The 21,493-nt window shown below is 37.0% G+C and overlaps 1 protein-coding gene across 3 annotated transcripts in view; it reads left to right on the forward strand.

Moving 5' to 3' along the window:
- Positions 1-21,493, forward strand: part of mmp17a (matrix metallopeptidase 17a) — an 88,899-nt gene that overhangs the window by 24,922 nt on the left and 42,484 nt on the right. Inside the window, exon 1 of one of the 3 annotated variants that reach the window (XM_046868707.1) lies at positions 18,178-18,276. The exons of the other annotated variants lie outside the window; for them this stretch is intronic. Coding sequence (XP_046724663.1) covers positions 18,274-18,276 — 3 coding nt within the window. The 5' untranslated portion in view covers positions 18,178-18,273. Of the gene's footprint in view, positions 1-18,177; positions 18,277-21,493 lie in introns of those variants that run through there. 3 annotated transcript variants of the gene reach the window in all.

The following is a 21,493-nucleotide window of genomic DNA, read 5'->3' on the forward strand; positions in this document are numbered from 1 at the left end:
AGCTTGTAAAACCGGGAAAAACCCAGGAAAAATCCATACATTAGCCACTTCGTTGTTTAAACCGCGGGGTTCAAAGCGTGGGAAAAAAGTAGCGGCTTATAGTCCAGAAAATACGGTACTCATAATCACACACTCTGGTGCTCATGGTATTTCTCTTTCTGGTGTTCTGTATTGTTTAAAGATTTATAAAACTTTAAATAAAATTTTACACAAAAACAACAAGCAGCTCAATTAGGTCTGTTCACACAAGGGCTTTTGTATGTTGCATCTCGGGTGGATGGTATTTTTCTGCTTCTGACCTTTTTTTTGCTTTTCCTTCGCTTTGCTTTCTGTCTGTATTGCCCTGCTTGCTTAATTGTTTGACCTTTGCTTTATTTTTTTTTTTTTTTTATACAATTCTACCTGCCGATTTGAACTTTGAAGATTCGCTGGTGCTGACATAAGATAAACTCGCCTTTGTGAAACCTTGAGAGGAAGCGAGGTCCTCTTCTGCGGATAATAAACGATGAAAAAAACAGAAAGGGTTATACAATAAAGGTGTGGAGGAGACAAATGAAACAGTAGAAATGGTTTCAATGTACATTATATTGACATTATATTCTTCCCCCCAAACAATTACTTGAATGTGAATGTCTTTGAATTCGGTAACGTTGAATATTGCCTTCACTCGAACTAGGAAACCCAAACCTGTTCCAGCATGACAATGCACAAAGCCAGCTCCATGAACATATGGTGTATATGGGTTGGATCTTGAGTGGCCTGCTGTAGAACTCTGACCTCAACCCTATTCAACACTATTGAATTGACTGAACCCTATGCCTCTTTACCTTACATCAGGACCTGACTTTACTAACACCCTTGTAGCTGAATGAGCACAAATCTCCACAAATAACAGCAAATTGGGAATGAGCTGTTCAAAAAGCAGGTGTCCACAAATGTAATATGTATTAAAGACAGGTTTTATTTTGAGGTAAATATTCTCCATTGTTATCACTGGGACTGTAGTCGAATTGCTAATAATAAAGTAATAATGTAGTCAGTGTTGCATCAGGTCGTCTATGATATACCTCAAGGTACACCTCTAACTCTATACCATCATAGTGGGATCCACTCTTGCAGATTGGAGTATTGCTGTTTCACCCATAACAACTATAACTAAATAACTCATGCACACATTTATTCGTCTCCAGGCATTCTACTGTGTATATGATATCTGAGAGGATTTCTAGATCTTGGTCAGTGCCTCTCTCTCTCTCTCTCTCTCTCTCTCTCTCTCTCTCTCTCTCTCTCTCTCTTTCTCTCTTTCTTTTAATCCAAACACCTCCCAGGAGTAGGTAGATTCAATTTAAAATTGCAGTGCCAGGGCATTCAGTTACAAATTTCAGTGTCTGCTTGGTCTCCAAAATAACATTTAAGTGTTGTTTATACCAGGCCTTCCCACCAACCCCTGGATTCTGGAGTCAGACTTGCCTGATTCCATCAAACCTTGATGCATTTGCGTTCATCTTACGTCATCAAAAACGTACATGAAGAACCCAACGACTTGTGAGACTGAGTGAACCAGTGTTGTTTTTTTGAGGAGATAGCAACAAAGGTACACTTGCGTCATCATTGGCGAAAACACATGCACACCAATGTACAAGCTGCCTTCACAGAACTTGGACCTTCTCCTACAGGAAGTCTCAGGATCAGTGTCATGGCGTACTTAAAAATGCCCTATTGTGCAAAACCTGAACATGGCTTGTATGTGAGACATCAGTCAGTATTGCTGCTTGGTGATGTTATTGACAAGAAAGTGCCATATTGTTGAACCTACCTGTTGAATCCTGCTTTAAGCTACCGTGTAATAAATGCGGTACAGTGCATGGTGGTGCATCCGGGATGGCGATGAAACGGAATGATCAGCTATTGGCTTTCGCTGTGTAGTAAAGCAGTCATGAGTTAAATGCTTTAGTGTATCGATTCAGCCCGCCTGTCATTTGTGCTACATCTGCCTGTTGAATATGGATGCCCAGGGAACAAGAGACAGTTCCACTTTACCGCTTCTCAGACACCACCACCACCCCCAACCCAACCCCCATCCTCCGCCCTCCACCTCCCTTCCATTCCCAAGTTCTCGCTCTCCAGCTCGTTCACTCGCTCCCTTTCAAATCACATCCAACTAAGTGCACCAAACTCTCACTCAATTTGCCTCTGGCGTTTTTATAGCTTACGTGTATTCTGTCTGTCTTTTCAAGTGCCTTAAAGACCGGCACTCATTTTAAATGCACCTGGGTCTTGCAGGCTTTGTTACACCCTTTACCGTTTCATTCAGTGTTCTCGCTTTCACCCCATGACTGTTTTTTACAGTCCTCATACATGTCTAAGACTCCTTTTTTTTTTTTTATTATATGAGGCGAAGGCAAAAAATTCATGCTTTCCAGAAAAGTTTCATAGAACACCTAGTTCGAGAGAAGGTACTGAAAGAATAGGTACTGGTATCGTATGAGAAATGACCAATGGTTTTTATTTAATTTATTTATTATATAGATTTTGTTAATTAAACTGTATGAACTAGCAGTATAAAGCGATGAAGATACGATTGTCAGATACAGGAAAACAACATGCATTTATAGCATTAGTAACTACCTAATTAGAGCCATAGTGATTTGAAGCTAAATCAGGCTACAGATTTATATTTGAAAATAGATGTGAAAAATTCTGCAGGTACAAATCTGAACGAAAACAGCAACTCCATTAAACGAATGAAAACAAAACCAAACAAATAAATACATTCTGTGAACTCCTATAGTTGAGGCCAGTTATGAACTCGAGCGATGTATTTGAGTATGAAGAACAGTCAGAGCCAACATTCCTACACCATTCTGACACTGCTGGCATTTCTATCTGTCTATCCGAGCTTCTCATTGATTATTTGATGTTTTTAAAGGTATAGAAAAACAATACTCCGGGTTAGGACATGGTTTAAATCGGAATACAGATAGTGGCATTGCATTACAATGCTACATAGCTTTCTTGGAAGAGTCAGTGTGTGGATTGTTATCTGATTTCCCATTCTGGTTGTCTGATTACTCAACTCTGTCCTTAGCAGACATTTAGCAAATTACTCACCGCCTTAAAAAAAAGGCCACGTCCGCAATAAGGCCCCAGATTGAGTCCTAATGACAGTCTGAATACGAACGAGCAGCTGTTTATTATACTGTTTTTCTCCTCTCTTCCTGAGAACACACATCTGATCTCTTCGCTTAGTGAGCTCCTCAAAATATATATGCTGCATCAAGTCTTCCTCTTCTTCTTTTTGGAGATTTTCCATTGGTGGCATGCGAAAAATGTAAAACACTTTTATCCAGAAACTTTTGATTCATTACGGCACGGGACAGGAGGATCTCAAGGCACTCGTGTTGCCTCGGCGAGTTTGTTTTCAGAAGAGAACAACAGAGAAACATGGACAATACCACGGCAGGGATTCATTCTCTCTTTCGTAACGTCACACAGCTGGACACGAGTCTCCAGAGAGACATAACGTGCATGTGGAAACAGCTGTAATGCTGTTTAACCCAAAATTTTGAAAATCTGTTATTTCTCGCTGTCTAGACTATTTTTCAGTATTTTTAATATGTTATAAGGAAATGCATTCGAGCCAAAAGTATTAACCTTTTTTTTTTTTTAACAAACAAACAAAAACCAGAACGATGAAAAGCACTCTGTCATTGAAAATGTAACATGGTCCTCCAGTAAACAGCATTCTCTTCTTAATGGTTTTTCTAGATTTATTTTGCATGTCAGCACTTACAAATGAGCTCACTAAGTTTTTATTTACGCTTTCACAATTTTGATTTACACTCCACAAGTTTACATTTTGGCCCAAGACCTTTAAGAGTAGGCGGGGCTTAAAATAAATTGACACTCTTCGGCTAGCGAGATTTAGATTTGGTTATTTGTATTGTTGTAATTTTAGTCTTCCTTATTTCCTTACTTATTTATTTAGTATAATAGTCTGTAATTAATATTTAAGGTTTGGGTAAAACTCATACAACTCACTTTAATGAATGAACCGTATAATGAGACTTCAGTGGCATGAATTTTAGAGAGCGTTCTGGATGCGGGCTATTTATCAGTATTAGCTGATTCATTAAATACGAACTAATACATTAAGTAAGCAAGTAATTTCCATAATGAAATACAGTTTGACTATACTGAGAACTTTTATCTAACGCATTTTCCAATTCTTGCTGAAGTCTCTACTTCCAGGACCTGTCAAGCTGAATCTTATTAGCGAATGAGGGTAAAGCACCGTTAAGCCCCGCCCTCTGCTGGACATTTGTACCAGAATGGAGATTGTAAAATCATTGTTTTCCGTTTCAAAGCACTTTTCTTTTCTTCCCTTTTTAAAATTTGTGTTTGTTTCTCTTACTATTTGATTTAAAACTTTTCGAACAAATTTATTTTTTTTCCACTTAAAAGCAAATTTTTTTTTTTAAAGCTACGATTTTGAAAATAAAGTCGTAGCAATATGAGAATTAAGTAGTATTTTTAAAAAAAAATTTTACTTACGAGATTAAACTCATAGCAGTATGAGAACAAAGTTGAAACATTTTGAGAATAAAGTTGAAGCAGTACGAGATTAAAGTGTTAATATTTAAAGAAAAATCACAAAATTTTGCAAAAACTTTCGCTGCTTTGCATAAAATGGATGAATCAGACAGACATTGAGGAAATTGGCATTTTTGTGCGGTATGAAAAGGCGGCCAGTGGTCGACTCCAAGGATATGGTTACATGTGTGCTATACAAAGAGGATATGTTGTTTCTCACGAGACTATGAATATAATGATCAGAGAAATTGACCCTGAAGGAATTGAACACCAGAGCGCTCCAGGTTTCCAACCACCTGTAGTTCAGCCGGGGTCCCAACCCCGGGGTTTTGGGATATGGATTTATATGATAAGCTTGTAATTTTTACTTATTATTCAAATATTTTGACTTTATTCTTGTGCTGCTAAGACTTAACGTAATCTTAGATTTTTTTTCTTCTTTTTTTATGTGGTTTTTAAATGGCATCATAAAAAATGTAAATAAGATATGGTGAAAAATCTCTTTGGTCACATACAAAAATATATATTTGAGTTTAAAAAGTCACGTGTACAATTCACATGTGGATCGTGATTATTCAAATGTAAGTTCCCCATGTAAAGGGTATGCACGTGCATCCAGTGTGTGTGTGTAGCGTCATCTGTGCCTATCATCTCTCTCTCTTTCTGTCTGACATTTAGTGCTGTGTAAACACTATTTAATTCACTCTAGCCACGAGGAACTACGAAGAGAAGGAGAAAAAAAAATCCAGACTTGGCTTTAGGTTGCCAGGAAACGCTGGACTAACATCTCACTTCCTCTCGGCATGGCATATGAAGGATCTCTGTCAGAGCCGTTGCATCGTCCGGCAGATCCGTGTCCTGAATTTGGAAATATTTAAATTGATAGAAACAATCACACTCTTTACAGTAATAAAGCTGCAGATGCTTGACTGTAGTGACTTTCTTTTTTTTTCTTGATGAGAGACCGCCTGCAGGAAATGGAAATGTCCTGACATTTGACTTTTATAGTGACCTTTTAGGAGCCAGAGTGAAAGCTCTCTCTCTTTTAAGCCTAATTTAATTTCCTGTCACGTGGCATGGGTATTTTAGAACGTCTTTCTGGAGGAAATGATAGTCAAAAGATGGAAATAAAAATGTCAGTGTCTGAAGAACGTCTTTGATTTCATTTTCTTCGGGTGTAATACATGGCAACCAGAAAAAACATTACTTTTTTGTCAAAATAATATTAAAGATTTATGGTGGTTGTGGGTCATATTATAGTTAAACATATCTTTTGTAATTTTTCTGAAATCAAGAACCAACAAACAAAGAATGTTCACAAGTTATAATAAACAGAATGGTATAAAGTAGAGGATGGGAGTCACGGTTCAGAGAAACAGAGTCAAAAACCGAAGTAACAAGTTCAAGGTTTTTTAATGATGGCACTAAGAAAGCTCATATACACACGCACCGAGCAAATAGTACCGTAAGAGTCTCTATGAAGCGAGGGGATCTTCAGGAAAGGTGAAGTCCATGGAATCTCGGAACCCCGCGTGTCAATGAGCATGCGATATCCACGTGAGTAGTGCTAGAATGTTCTCCTTCGTGAAGTTGTAGAACGGACGATGACCGTGGAAAGAGAAGCCGTTTATATAGGGCCGAGTGTGGAATGTTGAGGGAAGGCGCGGCAGGCTGTACCCTGACAATGGGGATGATTTCTTTCTAGCCCAGATTGTAGCTTCTCACATCTTATCATCAATTGTCAAGTCATCGCCATAGTCGACTGATAGTCAAATTGTGTGTGGGTGTGGGTTGGTTGGTTGGTTGGACACAAGGTCAGATTTAAAGCTACGATGTAAAGATCATCACACAAAGATATAGGAGAAAATGTATAAAACATTAAATACAAAAATAAAAAAATAACTGCGGAGGCCACACTGCAGACAAGACCTGCATTTTACATGACGACAAATCAAATTAAATGAGCTAATTTGCCTGTGTGACCACGATGTAATGAATGCACAAAAAAAACTAACAAAAATGTATTTACAGAATGAAATTAGAACAGGATATACCATCACACAATAACCCAGACATTGTTAAATATTTAAATTCCTGCCCTCAGGATGCTCCTGTATCTGTCACAGATCATGGAAAGTGAAACTTTTGTCATGGGAAGACATCAAAAGCTTTTTTATTTTCACATTTTTATTTACACCATTATTATAATAGGCTGTATATTAACTTATTGAGAAAAAAATGGTAGTTCTATGTGAAATCAGACATTGCGCACCCCCATATAACCAAAATGGCACGATCCTCGTTTTTATAACACTTCTGACAATATTTGATTGTGAGCTTCATAGTCGAATCAGGTTTCTCCTATCGAAGCATTGAATCTTCGACTATTCGGGGTCACCTCTAACTCCAACTAGATTTTTGCTTGCCGATTGTATTTAATCCCTCGTAGAATCCTGGTTGTGAGGGTGTAGAAAACTCTGTGAGACAGTCGAGCTGAGCATGATCGCGAACAGAACGCTTAACTAAAACGAAACATTTCAACAGAAGCAGATTTACAGCTTCTGCTTTGTGTGTGTGTGTGTGTGTGTGTGTGTGTGTGTGTGTGTGTGTGTGTGTATGATTACCTTGCTGAGCCACTTTCTGCACTAAACATGTGACAGACATGAATAAACTAGCTGCAATAAAACACAGGTGAGAATCATTACACCCCCGTGATGTAAAAAAAAATTTTTTGATCACTGATTTTTCAGTGACTACGAAAAAAAAAAAAATAGATTAAACTGTCTAAATATTGTCCTATCAAAATATATCAAACGATAAGAACATTAAAAGGTCAAGTTAAGGGAAATTAGTCGTAATAGTTACATATTAGAAAAGTTTTACTCTCTCAATATCAATATCATATCCGGACATCATTTGCCAGCAGAGATTGCAAAATACACACATCATTCACTCAAGTAGAAGTACAGATACTCATGATTAGAAAGACTGGTAAAAAACTTTTTTCACTCAAGTTAAAGTAAAAAAGTTTGAGCTCTGATGTGTACTTAAGTAAAAAGTAGTTATTATTACTACCTGTTTTAGTGTCTCACTGGTACCTGGACCTCATATTAATATATTAATACAAAATTATTTAAAATTGTGTTACCTAATGAATGTATTCTGGTTGAAAACTCACCATATAGAACGCAAGCAAAGAAAAAATGATCAGGAGATTAGGAATGTCTCTGTTCTCACTCATGTTAGCCCCCTACTTCTTGTTGCCTTCTGCCTTGTTAGCTTCATTGTTAGCTTAATAATCTGTGCTGTGTGAGAGCCAGGTAATGATACAGGTAGGTTGAAAAAGCCGAACAAATATCAAGAAATAGGTTGATGGGCTGAAAACGGTGCACAATGCTACAAAAACAATATTGATCATGTCACCAAATAGATTAAAACTGAAGTGATGAGCCTGGTTTGATAATGTAAGAAGTAGAAAATACAGATATGTGTGCAAAAAAATTGGTGAAAGTTAAAAAATAAATAGTGAAGTAAAGTACTGATACCAGAAGAATCTACTTATGTACAGTAACGAAGTATCTGTACTTCATTACTTCCCAGCTCTGTTTGCCAGTGGACATGACCTGGTGCTAAAAACAACAAGGAGGAGAGATGATTATTAATGTCGCATTTTGACTACAACAGCTCGAAGCAGGATTAAAAAACAGGCCTGTGGAGATTTAGCCCCCAATCAGGAAGATAAGGAGCATTTAGATTTATTTATTTTTTGAAGCCATGGGGCAGCTGGATCAGATCAGAGTGTCAGGAACGCGACTGGAAGGATTACACAAAATGCAGGACACAACCAGAATATAATTAAACCGTCTTTAATGGAAGTAGCTAGCAGAGAAAACAAAGTTCAGAAACAGTGTAAAGTTCAGAGCCGACAGAGAGAGCAATGTGGGCAAAGGCAAAAACAGTCTGACAAACAGTTTTATACAGACCGTAGCAGACAAGCAGCTGGTCTTTCTCCACATGGCAGTTCTGTGGACGTATGTGTCCAGTGCTCGCAATGGGCACACCCGGTTAAGCTTCTCCTGGTCAGGGGCCTGAAAAGGAGGAGGAACTTTCATTGTCTTTCCGTTGGACAGATTACACACTTGATTCAGAGCAAGAAGCGTTCCCAAAGCGTTGTTGACGCAGCCCGAGTTCCTGAAAGGAAACTTCCATTCCAACCCATGTAAATCATATCTTCGTGAAACTCACTATGTACAGACTGTCATATTGAAAAAGGTTTGGGTTTGAGGGAAAGATTTAATGCTAGCTCACCCAAAGTCATCCTGTTAAATAGGGTTTCTTCAAAGCTATGGTTAAAATCTTGCAGAAGAAGAATTACATATGTCTGAAAAAATCAGCTGTCCCAATACGTTCATCTCGTGTATGTGAATTTGTAGGATTTCCTATTTACTTGTAAACTCAGCTCTTCCTCCTTCATCTCATGTTTTGAACGTGGGCAGAGAGCAGAACAGGCCTGTCACTTTGTTTAATGGGTGTCTCCTGCATACCCCACTTTGCCTTACTCTCTGGTGGATTATACCAAAAAAAATTAAAAAAAAGCCCAAAACAAACATACAGCCCTCAGGTTCACACAAAGACGCGTATTTGCGCAATCTTTTCGAAATTTGCAAATGGATTGGAGTAGACAAACAGGAGAACATGCCTCTTTTAATGTCTCATAATGTCTTAATGTCTACCCTGTGGGTGTCCTGCTGCTCTGCAAACCTGGCTGCTGCAGATGGATTGGGCGGATGGTCCTCGGAGGATGGAACTCCAGGAGGCACTGATTCAGCTCGGCAGAGAAAAAAATAAAAGAGGCTGAACTAGATAAAGAGAAAGGTCAAACCTTAAATATTTCTTATTCTTTTTTTTTCCGTACCTGATTCATCGCGATGCCTCTCCCCAGACGGGGAACTCGAAAAGCTGTTTTTCTTCCATTTCCATCTCAAAAGCTCTTCTTTCAAATATGATATTTTTTGTTTAGTCAACAATCCTATTTAAAGGATGTGCTACTCAAGCCCTCTCACCTTCTACACTACGCTTCTGGTATGATCCCTTTTATTGCCAGTGCCAGATCAGTACCTCAGACTCTCAGCCTCACTAGATGCCTTCACCTGTCAAAATTTTCTCACAGAAGTTTAATGGTGTAGATCAATGGTTCAAAAAACAGACCAAAAGACACCTTTAGCTGCAAGTATAGCTTTAATTCTTTCTTATTTATTGTCATGTAGGTGCAGATCTAAAAAAAATTAAAAATACAACAAACACTAAAATGTAAACCATTAACAAAATATCTTAAAATAAGATTGATAAAACCTGATTAAGGGCAACACAGACAATATGGAAAGACAAACAAGAGACAAAAAGTGCTGTGAATCGTCTAAATACTAAGGTTTATTAACTGCGAATGAGAAAACAGGTGTTGAAGTCATGTAACATGAGCAGTGGCTTGTGGTAAACAAAGTCTATGTCCATACTCCTGTCAATTAAACCGTCTTAGCAGTTCTGTGCTTTGTGACCCGCTTTTCAGGCACATGCTGGTGGGTGATATAATTGGCTGTATTGGCATGAAAAGATTTTGAACGTTTGAACAAGTCATTCCTATTACAGCATCCAAATGAAATGTTTAAAGATATCGTGTAATTGGCGTACTGTTGGGAATCTGCAATTATATGTATGTTCAAGCAAATTGGCCGGGTTTTAACCAAGTCTCGGCAAAGCATACTCCAGAAATTGGGGAGAAGAAAAAAGTAGAAAAAGAAATTGGGCACTGCTGTTTAAAGCGTGCCTACATTGGGGCCTTCATAATATATTTATAAGAATCGAATAAATCTTTTATATGGCGTTTGCTGAAGGATTTATTATAAGTTTGTGTGAGATGCCATACATTTAGATCTTGTAGTATATATGACCTTATATGAGTATGTAAGGAAAAAAAACTACAGGTATCATAAATGGATGGATTTGAGATCTACATTTTAGCCTGTGCTTTTTATAACTTTTGCCCATTTTCTTTGATTTAAGAGGCATGTGATAACTTTGCAATTCTACCTTTTCAGATAAAGTACTGATGAGACCAAGCAGCAAAAAAATCAAATAAAAAATACAATGTGCTAAAGGAGCAAGAACAGGTGACATGAATACACAGTTGCTACTGATAGCAATTAGAACATGTGTGAAAAATTGCTATATCATCACAAGTTCAAATTACAGATATATATAAAATATTGAATAGTGTTGAGATTTTAGCTATGTTTTGTAAAGGCAGCGCTGATGGTCCACAAAATATACAAGATTCAGGCTTTTTCTAAAGCCTAAAGACCAAAAAAAGCTCCCCTCCCCTCCGTGGATCTTCCCAATTCGTCCAGGCCTACCTCTGGGTAGTCTTCTCTTCGACTGGAGGCCACTCTTTGCAGCTTGGGACGAGTTCTCATCAACGCCTTGGGTGGTTCCATGAAATTCCGGACTAAGAATGGGGGCTTTGAGGATGGATTGGACTGTAGTTAATGTCAACAGTTTCCTACATTGACTCAGGACTACTTTTCGATTCTGATCATCACTGCACCCCGCAATATCGTATACCTGCTATAAATGGACATTCGGTGCAACCCAGATGAGGATGGGTTCCCTCTTGAGTCTGGTTCCTCTTAAGGTTTCTTCCTTATGCCCTCTTGGGGAGTTTTTCCTTGCCACAGTCGCCACCGGCTTGCTCATCAGGGACAAACTTACTTATAAAGAACATATTCACTTTTAATCACCACATTATCTGTGTAAAGCTGCTTTGAGACTATGTTCATTATTAAAAGCGCAATACAAATAAAAATTAATTGAATTGAAGTAAAGGAAGTTAATATCCACTAAGGCAACATCTTATGTCGTATAAGAATTACATGGAACTCTCTGAGTCATAAGAACCTTCTGCCTTCTTCATCTTCAAACATGGCTGGCTCAATCGAATCCTTGTCTTGTGTAGTACTAAGGTAGTACTAAGTGTGAAGAAATCATTAGTTATGTTTACAATGAGAAAATCACAATACCTGTTTATTACTTTGGGGAAAAAATCGGTTGCTAAAGACAATCAATGCAATCTGATATTATTTGCAGGGTTGTAAATCCTTTCTCAGGAAGCTCTGCCAAAGTATTATAGCTTGTGAGAAGCTGTCACAGAAGTCGGTTGTGTCAGAGAACGCATTTTGCGAGTGATATCTGCGAGACATACGTTTGATATGTTTACTGTCACTGACTGACAAAGCATTGCGTTTTGAGAAACCTCTGTGGAAAACCATTTGTGAACTATATAGAAGCATGAAACTCTTGCTGGCCGATTTGCATTAAAAGCCATTATAAAATGCAATGCACCAAGGGGATGATCCAATGAGGATGATTGACATGATATTTATTTAGGGTAATCCATAAAACCAGCGTCAGAATACATAGCAGGTTCTGAGACACAGGCAGGAAGCAGCGATTGAGGATTACTTGGAATCATAACCCAAACCAAAACTAAGAGACAAAACCAGGAAATTAGAAAACCTGACACTTGGGAAAACATGACTTGGTAGCAGAGAGTGCTAGAGCTCAGACATACAGACATAAAGCGCAATAAGGCCTTGTAATGAGACAAAGAAAGAGCGGGACATAAATAGACAATCAGATCACGGTCTAAATATAGAACAAGAATAAACCAACGGCAAGATAGTATAGAGGCAGAGATCGAAATGAAACGTCAACAAAAGCACAAGCAGGACAAAAGGGCTCTGACAGGACAAAGCAGAAATCAAAACTAATGAACTGGCAGTGTATGAGGTTAGATCAGATAATGGATCTAACTGGGCTTTAGAGAACCCAGTAAAAAAAAAAAAGAAAAGGACAGGGTCAACAATGGGACGGCATCAATGCAAACAATACACGTCACTAGTCGAATGCTCTCTAGAAGACTTTGTGTAGATTCACTGAATCTACGCCGACTAAAAGCCCAGGAAACTAGAACGAGGTAGCAGATCATGTGACTGCTAGTATTTTATGAGGAGCACAGAGAAGACGTGACATATAAACCATTAGGCTTTACTTCATTATCTTAGAATCTCATGACACACATTCATTCTCTTTTATAATTTGTTCTTGGTAATTAAAATGTTTTCAAATGGCAGCCTGGTGGTGCTCAGATCTGAATTCTCAACCGTTAGAACCATTCAAGAGTCTTAACCACTGTGCCACCACTTCCAAAGTAGGACATATTATATTCTATCAGCTGTACCAGTAAAAAAATACCTCACAGATGATCTAAAAGCTTTATGAATGCATGGTAATGGGGGACTAATTAGAGGTCAAGGGGTAAAAATTATAGATATATTTTTTTTATAATTTACCCATAATTATAGGTTATTTTCTATTTTTTCTCCATATAAAGACTACAAAGGTTGCATCCACCTGATTTTTAAATAAGCCTCTCATTAAGCCTCCAGCAGCACCTCATAAAAGATTTACACTGCGTTTATGAGGGTGTTAATAATCCTTATTTTATATCAGAATCAGCAAATTTAAGTATTTTACGATATTATTATTCATTTGAAATATTTTGTAGTTGTACATTAGGATTTTGGATGCGATTCAGCGGTGTGTTTGTTTGTTTACCATGTTACTGGTGTTACTTGGTACGTTTGACTTGTTGTCAATGTATTTAACAGTTGACCTTTTGTCAATTTATGGTTGCATTTAATGTGCCATTTATTTGCAATGCGGCATGTAATTTGCAGCAGTTGAAATAAACTTTAAATATCAAAATACCTTTTTTTGTATATTTGTATCTTGTAGAGTGAAACCAGTTTGTGCAGCGTTAAATTAAAATTACATTTCTGTTTTAAAAATGCATATTTCATTGGTGATTTCCTGTCTAAAAAAAAAAACCACAACTAAGAGGCATCTTGGGATGTAACTGAGACACTAATTAACGTGGTCGTATTGTCACTATAGATTTTATTAAGTATTTTATATTTTATATTTTTACTACACATTTTGTTTAAAAAAATAACTGTGTCCTTTTATGCCTTATGGGTTACTGAAACAGATGTTGCATCATAAAAAATGATAGGAATTTTATGCGGACTGCTTCCTGTTTGTAAGTCACTGCAGGTGATGTTAAATTTGGAGGTTTAGGGTCTTTGACGAAGACATGGCTCGTAGATAGTTTGGTCTTTTCTGTGGTGGCATGCGGATGTGAAACATGGACTATAAAGAAACAAGACAAGACGAATCGACGCCTTCGAAATGTGGTGCTGGAGAAGGATGTTATCAATACCATGAACGGGCAGAAAAACAAACAAATCAATTTTGGAACAAATCACGCTTCCCATGTCACTCGAATCAACGATCAACAAGCTACGACTTGACTACTTTGGACACATTATACAAAGTGAGCAATCACTGGATAAGGACATCATGGTTGGAAGAACAGAAGGAACAAGGCGAAAAGGAAGACCAGCAGCTCGATGGCTCGACACAATTCCAATAACGGTGGTGGAGAAGACCCTGGCAGACCTAACTAGACTTGCACATGATCGATAGATTATTCATCCATCAAGTCGCCATAGTTCGAGCCGAAGGCGAATAATAATGATAATAATAACAATAATAATATCAATATAGGACCATTTCTTTTATTTTCCACTGTTGCGTCATGCTGATAACTTGCAGATCTGACATTTTTATTACATTTCTTAATCTTATTAATATTTTCAAAATGTCTGTTGATCTTGAAACCATCATTTTGGCAGCCGCCGTTTCGAGATTCCATTTGGCGGTTGTTACTGGTATTACTGTGTTTCCTGTTAACACCACAGGCTCAGTAATTCCAAAAACAATATACTAAAAATGGTGCAAATATTTTCCTTGCGACGTGAGAATGCCCCTGATGATGTGGGATGTCCAGAAAAACAGTATCCGTCACTGCCATTGTTTATTCACAGCAGCTATTAACAGTCTTTCCCCAAGCAGCCATTTTTCTTACTCTCTCAAAGGTAATAAAGCAAAGAAAGCAGCTGATTTAATTAACAGGGTAGATATTTAATGTACGCCTAAAGGTTTATTAAGCTTTTATTTGCACTAATTTGTAATAAATCATTAAGTTGAAGGTAAGCATTTCTACAAGTGACTAATTATTTTCCATCTGTGTTGAATAGACCTTCAGGGGGCAGCAGAATTATTCACCTTAAACCTGTTCAAGCTTTTTTCTTGAACCACACCTGCATTATTCTCTTCTGCTCATATTCCATGACACATTCCTCTACCTGTTCGGATTCGAGCAATACCAATTTCTTTTGTTCGTTTTTTTCGTTGGATGTGGTTTACAGCTTGTTAGCAGAGTCCATCACTCACACAGACGTGGTCTTTTTTTTTTTTTTTTTTCAAGTTGTGTTTATGCTTTCCTGTGTTAACAACCATGGACTAAGTGCACAGTTCCCGTGACCAGAATGTAGTTACACAACATCCATGATTACACCATTTTGACAGCACTTTTGCACGCTACATCAAACTGTTTTGCAATGGTTTCAATGGTTAAACGGTTATGTGGGTATGTTAAGTTTTGAAGACGTTCCTAAGTAAGTAAGTTTAAAGGAAAAGTGCTAGGATCGGGCCTATAGCTATAAGATGATGTCCCTCATCAGCCTTTGCATGTCACATGACCTTGTCAGTAATCACTCACCACTTGTTCCTAGTCTGCCTTAATTAGCACATGTATTTACGTCTCACCTCCGCACTTTGCCTCGCGTTTGACATGCAAGGTTATTGTTTCTAGATGTTTCCTTGCTTCAGGTTCCACTGTGCAGGTCTTAGTTATTGTTTTTTTGTCATTTTGTTTGGAGTTTTTGTTCATTAGTGTGAATTTTGTTTGCACTTCATTAACTTGAACCACACCTGCATTATTCTCTTCTGCTCATATTCCATGACACATTGCTCTACCTGTTCGGATTCGAGCAATACCAATTTCTTTTGTTCGTTTTTTTCGTTGGATGTGGTTTACAGCTTGTTAGCAGAGTCCATCACTCACACAGACGTGGTCTTTTTTTTTTTTTTTTTGAGATTGGAAGCTTCATATAAATTCAAGGGTTCATAGAAAGTTAAGGCCAGCTTTCCCATCAGTAGGGAAAATCTTGTTTGGACTGAGATAGATGCCAGGCTTCAGGACTTTTGACAGTGCAGTCAACTCACCTTCCCTGGGAACATTAGAAAAAGAGAGAGCGCACAAGAGAGAGAGTGTAGAGTCTTTGGACAAAGCCAGCACCTTGGTGGAAGAGATATTTTATAAAATATTGTCTCAGGGACACCCTGACAAGCTCTGACACTAGAGGCACCAGAATCATTTTAGCTCTTCCCATGGCTGGATAATACAATAAAGGCACAGGCAAAAATACAGCAGTAGTCATGCCTTTTCTCCGAATTTTCCATCTTACCAGACGATGCCACGAATGAGACGTTGCGTTATTATAATGCGGTGCTAATGAAGCTTCTCAAGATATGACTCCCCACTTAACTATAAATAACCCCGGAATGTTAATTTGAGTAAAAGATCTGTCATGGAAATCTTTTCATTGGAGAAGTCGATGCAATAATCCATTTGATTCAATTCCCACATAAAAAGCAAGGCTTTCGAAATCAGGGAAATGAATAACACGAGTGTGTCACCTATTATGTGTGAGATTCGTGCGTGTGTGCGTAAGTCTGAGATTAAAATACGACAGACAAAGCACGAGGTGAGCACTGTTCGTTTTCATGTATTGATTTTTCATGACAGCGGGACGGAAAGCTCACGCAAACACACTAAGCCCCTTTTCTCTGCGTTCTGCCACAGCTGGCTAGTTTGTCAACACACAAATTGTGTTAGCTCGAAGCTCGAGCTCCAAATCCCACAGTGAACACAGCCAAGGGTCACGTTATGCCAGCAGACAGCTTTTTGGAGTTGTTTACTTCATTCTGTGGTTTGGAGTGTGTTAAAGAAGATGCCAGCTCCATTTTTTTTTATTTCTTTGGGTGACAGCACTTGTGGTGAGAGACAGGCAATAAGGAGCTTTTGTAATGACAGGCAGAAATAGCTCTGTTCTTTCTCCTTAGTGTCCACTGTGTCAGGGAGTCAAACACTGGTCTTTGTGCAATCGTATTACTGTAATTATCGAAGCGGCCTTACAGAGTTCAGCGATGTCTGGCTCAAGGTCTCCTAAAATGGACTCTTGTAAAAAGAAATTCAAGTTAGATATACAGCACTGTGCAACTGTTTTGTTATACTTTTAATAACTATAATAAAAGTAAAATAAAATGTTTATTTTATAACTTTTGCATCAGTATTTCTCAAATAGATATTAGACACATAAACATTCTGAATAAAAAATTATATATTACAGGGGGAAAAAATGACACCCAGGAGAACATGCTATGATTTTCATTATGGTTCTGATAGTTTGCTTTTATTTCTGTGGTACAGACAGACAGCAAATCATACATTTACTAATATATTATTATTATTATTATTATTATTATTTATTTTTTAACTGTACCATAAATTGTACAATACCTGAGGTGTATTTTAGTTTAATTTTGTATTGTAGTTTAATACTCTTTTCAGTGGTTAATACTGGATCTTTGTATGAACAAATGTTTAATTTAATAATTTATGGAGGCAATTTTACATTATAGGGATTTTTTTATTTATTTTTTTTGCATGTAAGACTTTTGCACTACACTGTATATCAAAGGCTGAGAAGAGAAGAACGATTCAGAGCACTATTATTCTGAAGAATGAGTCAAGTAAAGGTCACCATCCAAATAGCTACTTGAGAAAAAAGGAGAATCCGTCTTGTGAAGTAGCGTATTACACAGAATATAAGATTTAAAGCAACGTGTATGAAATAAAACACATGGGGGGATATGCTGTTCTGGGAAAATAATCAACATGGTCTGGAGCTAATATCAGAGTGATTTAGATTTTATCTTATTTATACAACTAAGCAGATATGGGATTAAGGGACTTGCTCAGGGGCCCAACAGTGGCAACTTGGTGTTGCTGGGATTTAAACTTATGACCTTCAGCTCCAAAATCCAAATCCTTGATCACTAAACTTGAATGAAAAATAAAAATTAGCCATTAAATATTACATTGAATATTACTGAATGTCCTGGAAACAAGTTAGTCAATTTTCTCACATACATTATAGTAGCTATAAACAGTCATCCATCACCAGACTCTATAATTTTTGTTTAAGACAAAAAGGTTGTTATTTTAGTAAAAATTGTGATCAAAAAGTCAGAAGATATTCCTATAAAGACAAAATGACTGCTACAATGTGCTGAGAGAATGTTTACTTAAATCCCATCAGCCCTGCTTTGATGACTTCGTATCTATGAAGGTAGTTTGTATTAGGACAGAGAGCTATTAGCATTCAGATTGTTTGTGTCAACATGGTCTTTATTATGCTAGCTAACATTGATTATGAAGCTGTTTGTAGCTAGCATTAGCTAATGTTTTTCTTCGTGAAAGAAGCAGTAATTTCACTAAATTTAAGGGTGAAGTAAAACCCAAAAACACAGCTCGGCATGTTAATGACTGGTGAAACTCCTGAAGACTTTCTCATTGTGGAAAGCTGGAGACCATAAATGGTAAATAATCATCACTTCTCTTTTCTTTTTTCATAGCTTTTGTTTATGAAGCATGTCCATTATACAAGTCTTTGTGAATGAGCTGGTACTATAGAAATTATAACATATTCCACGAAGTGACTTCATATACTTATATAATTAACTACTGTCTATTAACCAACATCTTACCATTCAGAATCGAAATTCAAGCCATCATGTTTTGACTTTAAAACACCACTTTTCCTCAGTGGTTGCTTGGATGGTTCTAGTTTTCTAAAGATGTCTTACTTGGAATGTGTTCTGAAAAGGAAACTCTCTGTTAAAAGGGTTGACATTCAGTTTTTTAGGACTTCCTCAAAGTGGAAAACTAAAGAATTCCGTAGTGTATCAGCATGTGGTTGTGGCTTTGCCCAGAAGTTGGGCAAGCTCTGGTTAAACAAATCATAGGGGTCATGCTGGGCAGTTGCAGGTTGATATACAGCTTTGAGAAAACAAACTGCTTCTTTAAGCATACGGTAAGCTTAAATGAGCTATTTCGCATTGCAAAGTAAATAAAAGCAGAGATGCTAGAGGCTGCTACAAACACAGTGGCAAAGACATCTGTAAAATGGTGAACCAAAGAAAGGCCAAAAATAGAGAAAAATCCCCAGATTACATTATCAGTGTGAAATAAACACAAGTTGATCTTTACAGTGTTTGTTTTGCTGGGTTGCAAATGAGTTCTTTTACTCTTTTTAAGTGTAGAAAACCAGTCACGGACTCATTTCCCACAGCTGCAGGCTGCAGTTGTGTTCAAATACATGTAAACATTTCCCAGCAGTCTATAGGAAAAGTAGGCTACATTTTGACTGCACAGCCAGCATCTCTACACCTCCCCCACCACCCACTCCATCACTAGTTTCCTCTATAAACATGTTCATCATCCACATTTTATTGGTTGAGTCATTTAAGATGGAAGGAGCATAAAACTGAAACACAACTGAAAAAGACACAGTGAAGTAAAACTGGGTTACTTGTGGAAGTCAGTTAACACATTAATTGAGTTAAGTTAATGTAGCTCAAGTGAACCTACATTTAATCCATAAATGATAAAGAATTGTGTATGCTACACACCACTATACATGCATATGTAAATGAGCAGGTAGAAATGATAGCATATGATGACAAATGCATTAATATATTCCTATAAGTTGCCTTTAAATCATAATTACTGTTGAAAAATTAACGAACCCATTTGACCAATCAGAAGATGTATAGATGTATTCATCCTCATAATATACATTATATAGATATATTAAATTAAATTACATTTTATTAATGGAGTCATGTAAAAATTAAACTAAGAATAGAGCTGGAAAACCATAGAGAAGTAAAACTGGGCTACTTGTGGAAGTACAGTTAAAACATTTATTAACTTAGTGAAATGCATTTAGCTACCCTTCATGACTTCTTTCATAAATGTTAATCATCTACACACCACTATACTTTCCTATGTGAATAAGCAGGTAGTAAAGATACGATAACATACGGCAAATGTGTTAATATATTCCTATGATTTGCCTTTAAGTGTTAAATATTGTTAGAAAGTCAGAAGATTAGATATACTGTATGAGCAGGATGGAGCATAAAATTAGCCTAAGTGAAAAAAAACTGAGCAGGGCTACTTGTGGAAGTTCACTAAATATAAAGTTAGTTTTAACTAATTACTGTAAAGCTTGAGTAAACCTAGAAAGCAGGATTGATTTTATATTTTATATAATGTGGTTATGTGGTGTATAACTGAACACTGAAAGCTAGCTGCTACAATACAAAGGCCATTCAGCTAGCTTGTTTTCTGCTAGCGAACAGCCAATAGATTAGGACCACCTCTGTTGTTAGTTAGCTTGAGCTAAAGATGTCTCTGACTGCAATAATACAAGAACGTTGAATTTACCACATGCATGATGTATTTAGTTTGCATTGTGACAGCCAGCTATTAGGATTTAGTGTCATCAAAACACAAAATTTCATCATTCTAGCTAACATTTAGAAGATTGGGAATAATGCGTTTCTTTATTTCCTGAGTGAAAGATGCACATATTTGCTATTAAAGTAATTAAAGCCAGTATGATTTGTGACAGACATCTTTTTCTTTTGTGAATCTTGATTGGTTTTTATACTTTTTAGTAAAATTGCAATTTTATTGTATTATAACATCTGCTCTGATGTAGCACTTTTTTAATCCCTCTCATTTCTGTGGGGAAAAATAAACTTGTATTGAACCACTGTTGCTGTTAGGTGTTGTCATCTGTAACTTTAAGCTTCTAAGTGACCTTTGCAACAAACAAAGCATTTTTCACAATCATTTATGTCCCTGCTGTGCTTGAGACCCTGTAAATTCCTGAGGTCAATCGCCATCTCAGCTTCTTAATCGCTTATGTATATGATTTTCGACAATTCTTGCAGCTAGATTAGTCGACGTAAGGTTTTTCTGTAAAGACCATATTAATTAGCAGGGTTAGTCTGGAGCAGAGATTCAACATAACCTTACAATATAAATAATTTAAGGTCACATTGAAACTACTATTTATGACGAATAAAGCGTTGTTACACTCATTCAAACCTATAACCTTTTATTATATTTTGAAAAGGTAACCACTTTTAGTAGAGTATTAAATGCCACTAGGTTGGAGTAATAACTCTAGCACTTCCAACCTTATTAGATTCTAGAGCTTATATCATCAAACTATGTAACTTTAGTGCTAAGATGTTTAAATTAGGCTTTGACAGAAAGTAACCCAACACGAAACCTAGAGAGATTTTTGGAAAAAAAAAAAGAAAGGACTTATAATTATATACACTGGGGTTTAGAAGTATGAGTCCATTCCTTGTTAGCAATTCTATGTGTGTTGAAATGGACCAGTTCTGTGGAGAAAAAAGCACAGACCAGACAGTTTGTACTAGTCTTACTCTTGTTTATTTGCAGAAATACAGATGTTTTTATACACTACAAAAGGATGTTGCCAGCCTTTGATTGGTGTAAGCATTAATTAGCTTAAACAGCATGAGCAAATAATAACGCGTAAAAGCGCATGTTGGCAAAAATATACGTGCAGCTGGGAGAGGGTTGGAAAAATGGAAAGTTTTGTATAATTGGGCAGTTGGTTCTTACAAACAGTGCAAGGATTTTATACAATAAACAACTCCACCACATCTAGTGTTCTTTCTGTCTATAATGTATTTGAATTTTATTTGCAAA

Source organism: Silurus meridionalis, chromosome 15, assembly GCF_014805685.1.
Source record: "Silurus meridionalis isolate SWU-2019-XX chromosome 15, ASM1480568v1, whole genome shotgun sequence".
NCBI classification, from domain to species: Eukaryota; Metazoa; Chordata; class Actinopteri; order Siluriformes; family Siluridae; genus Silurus; species Silurus meridionalis.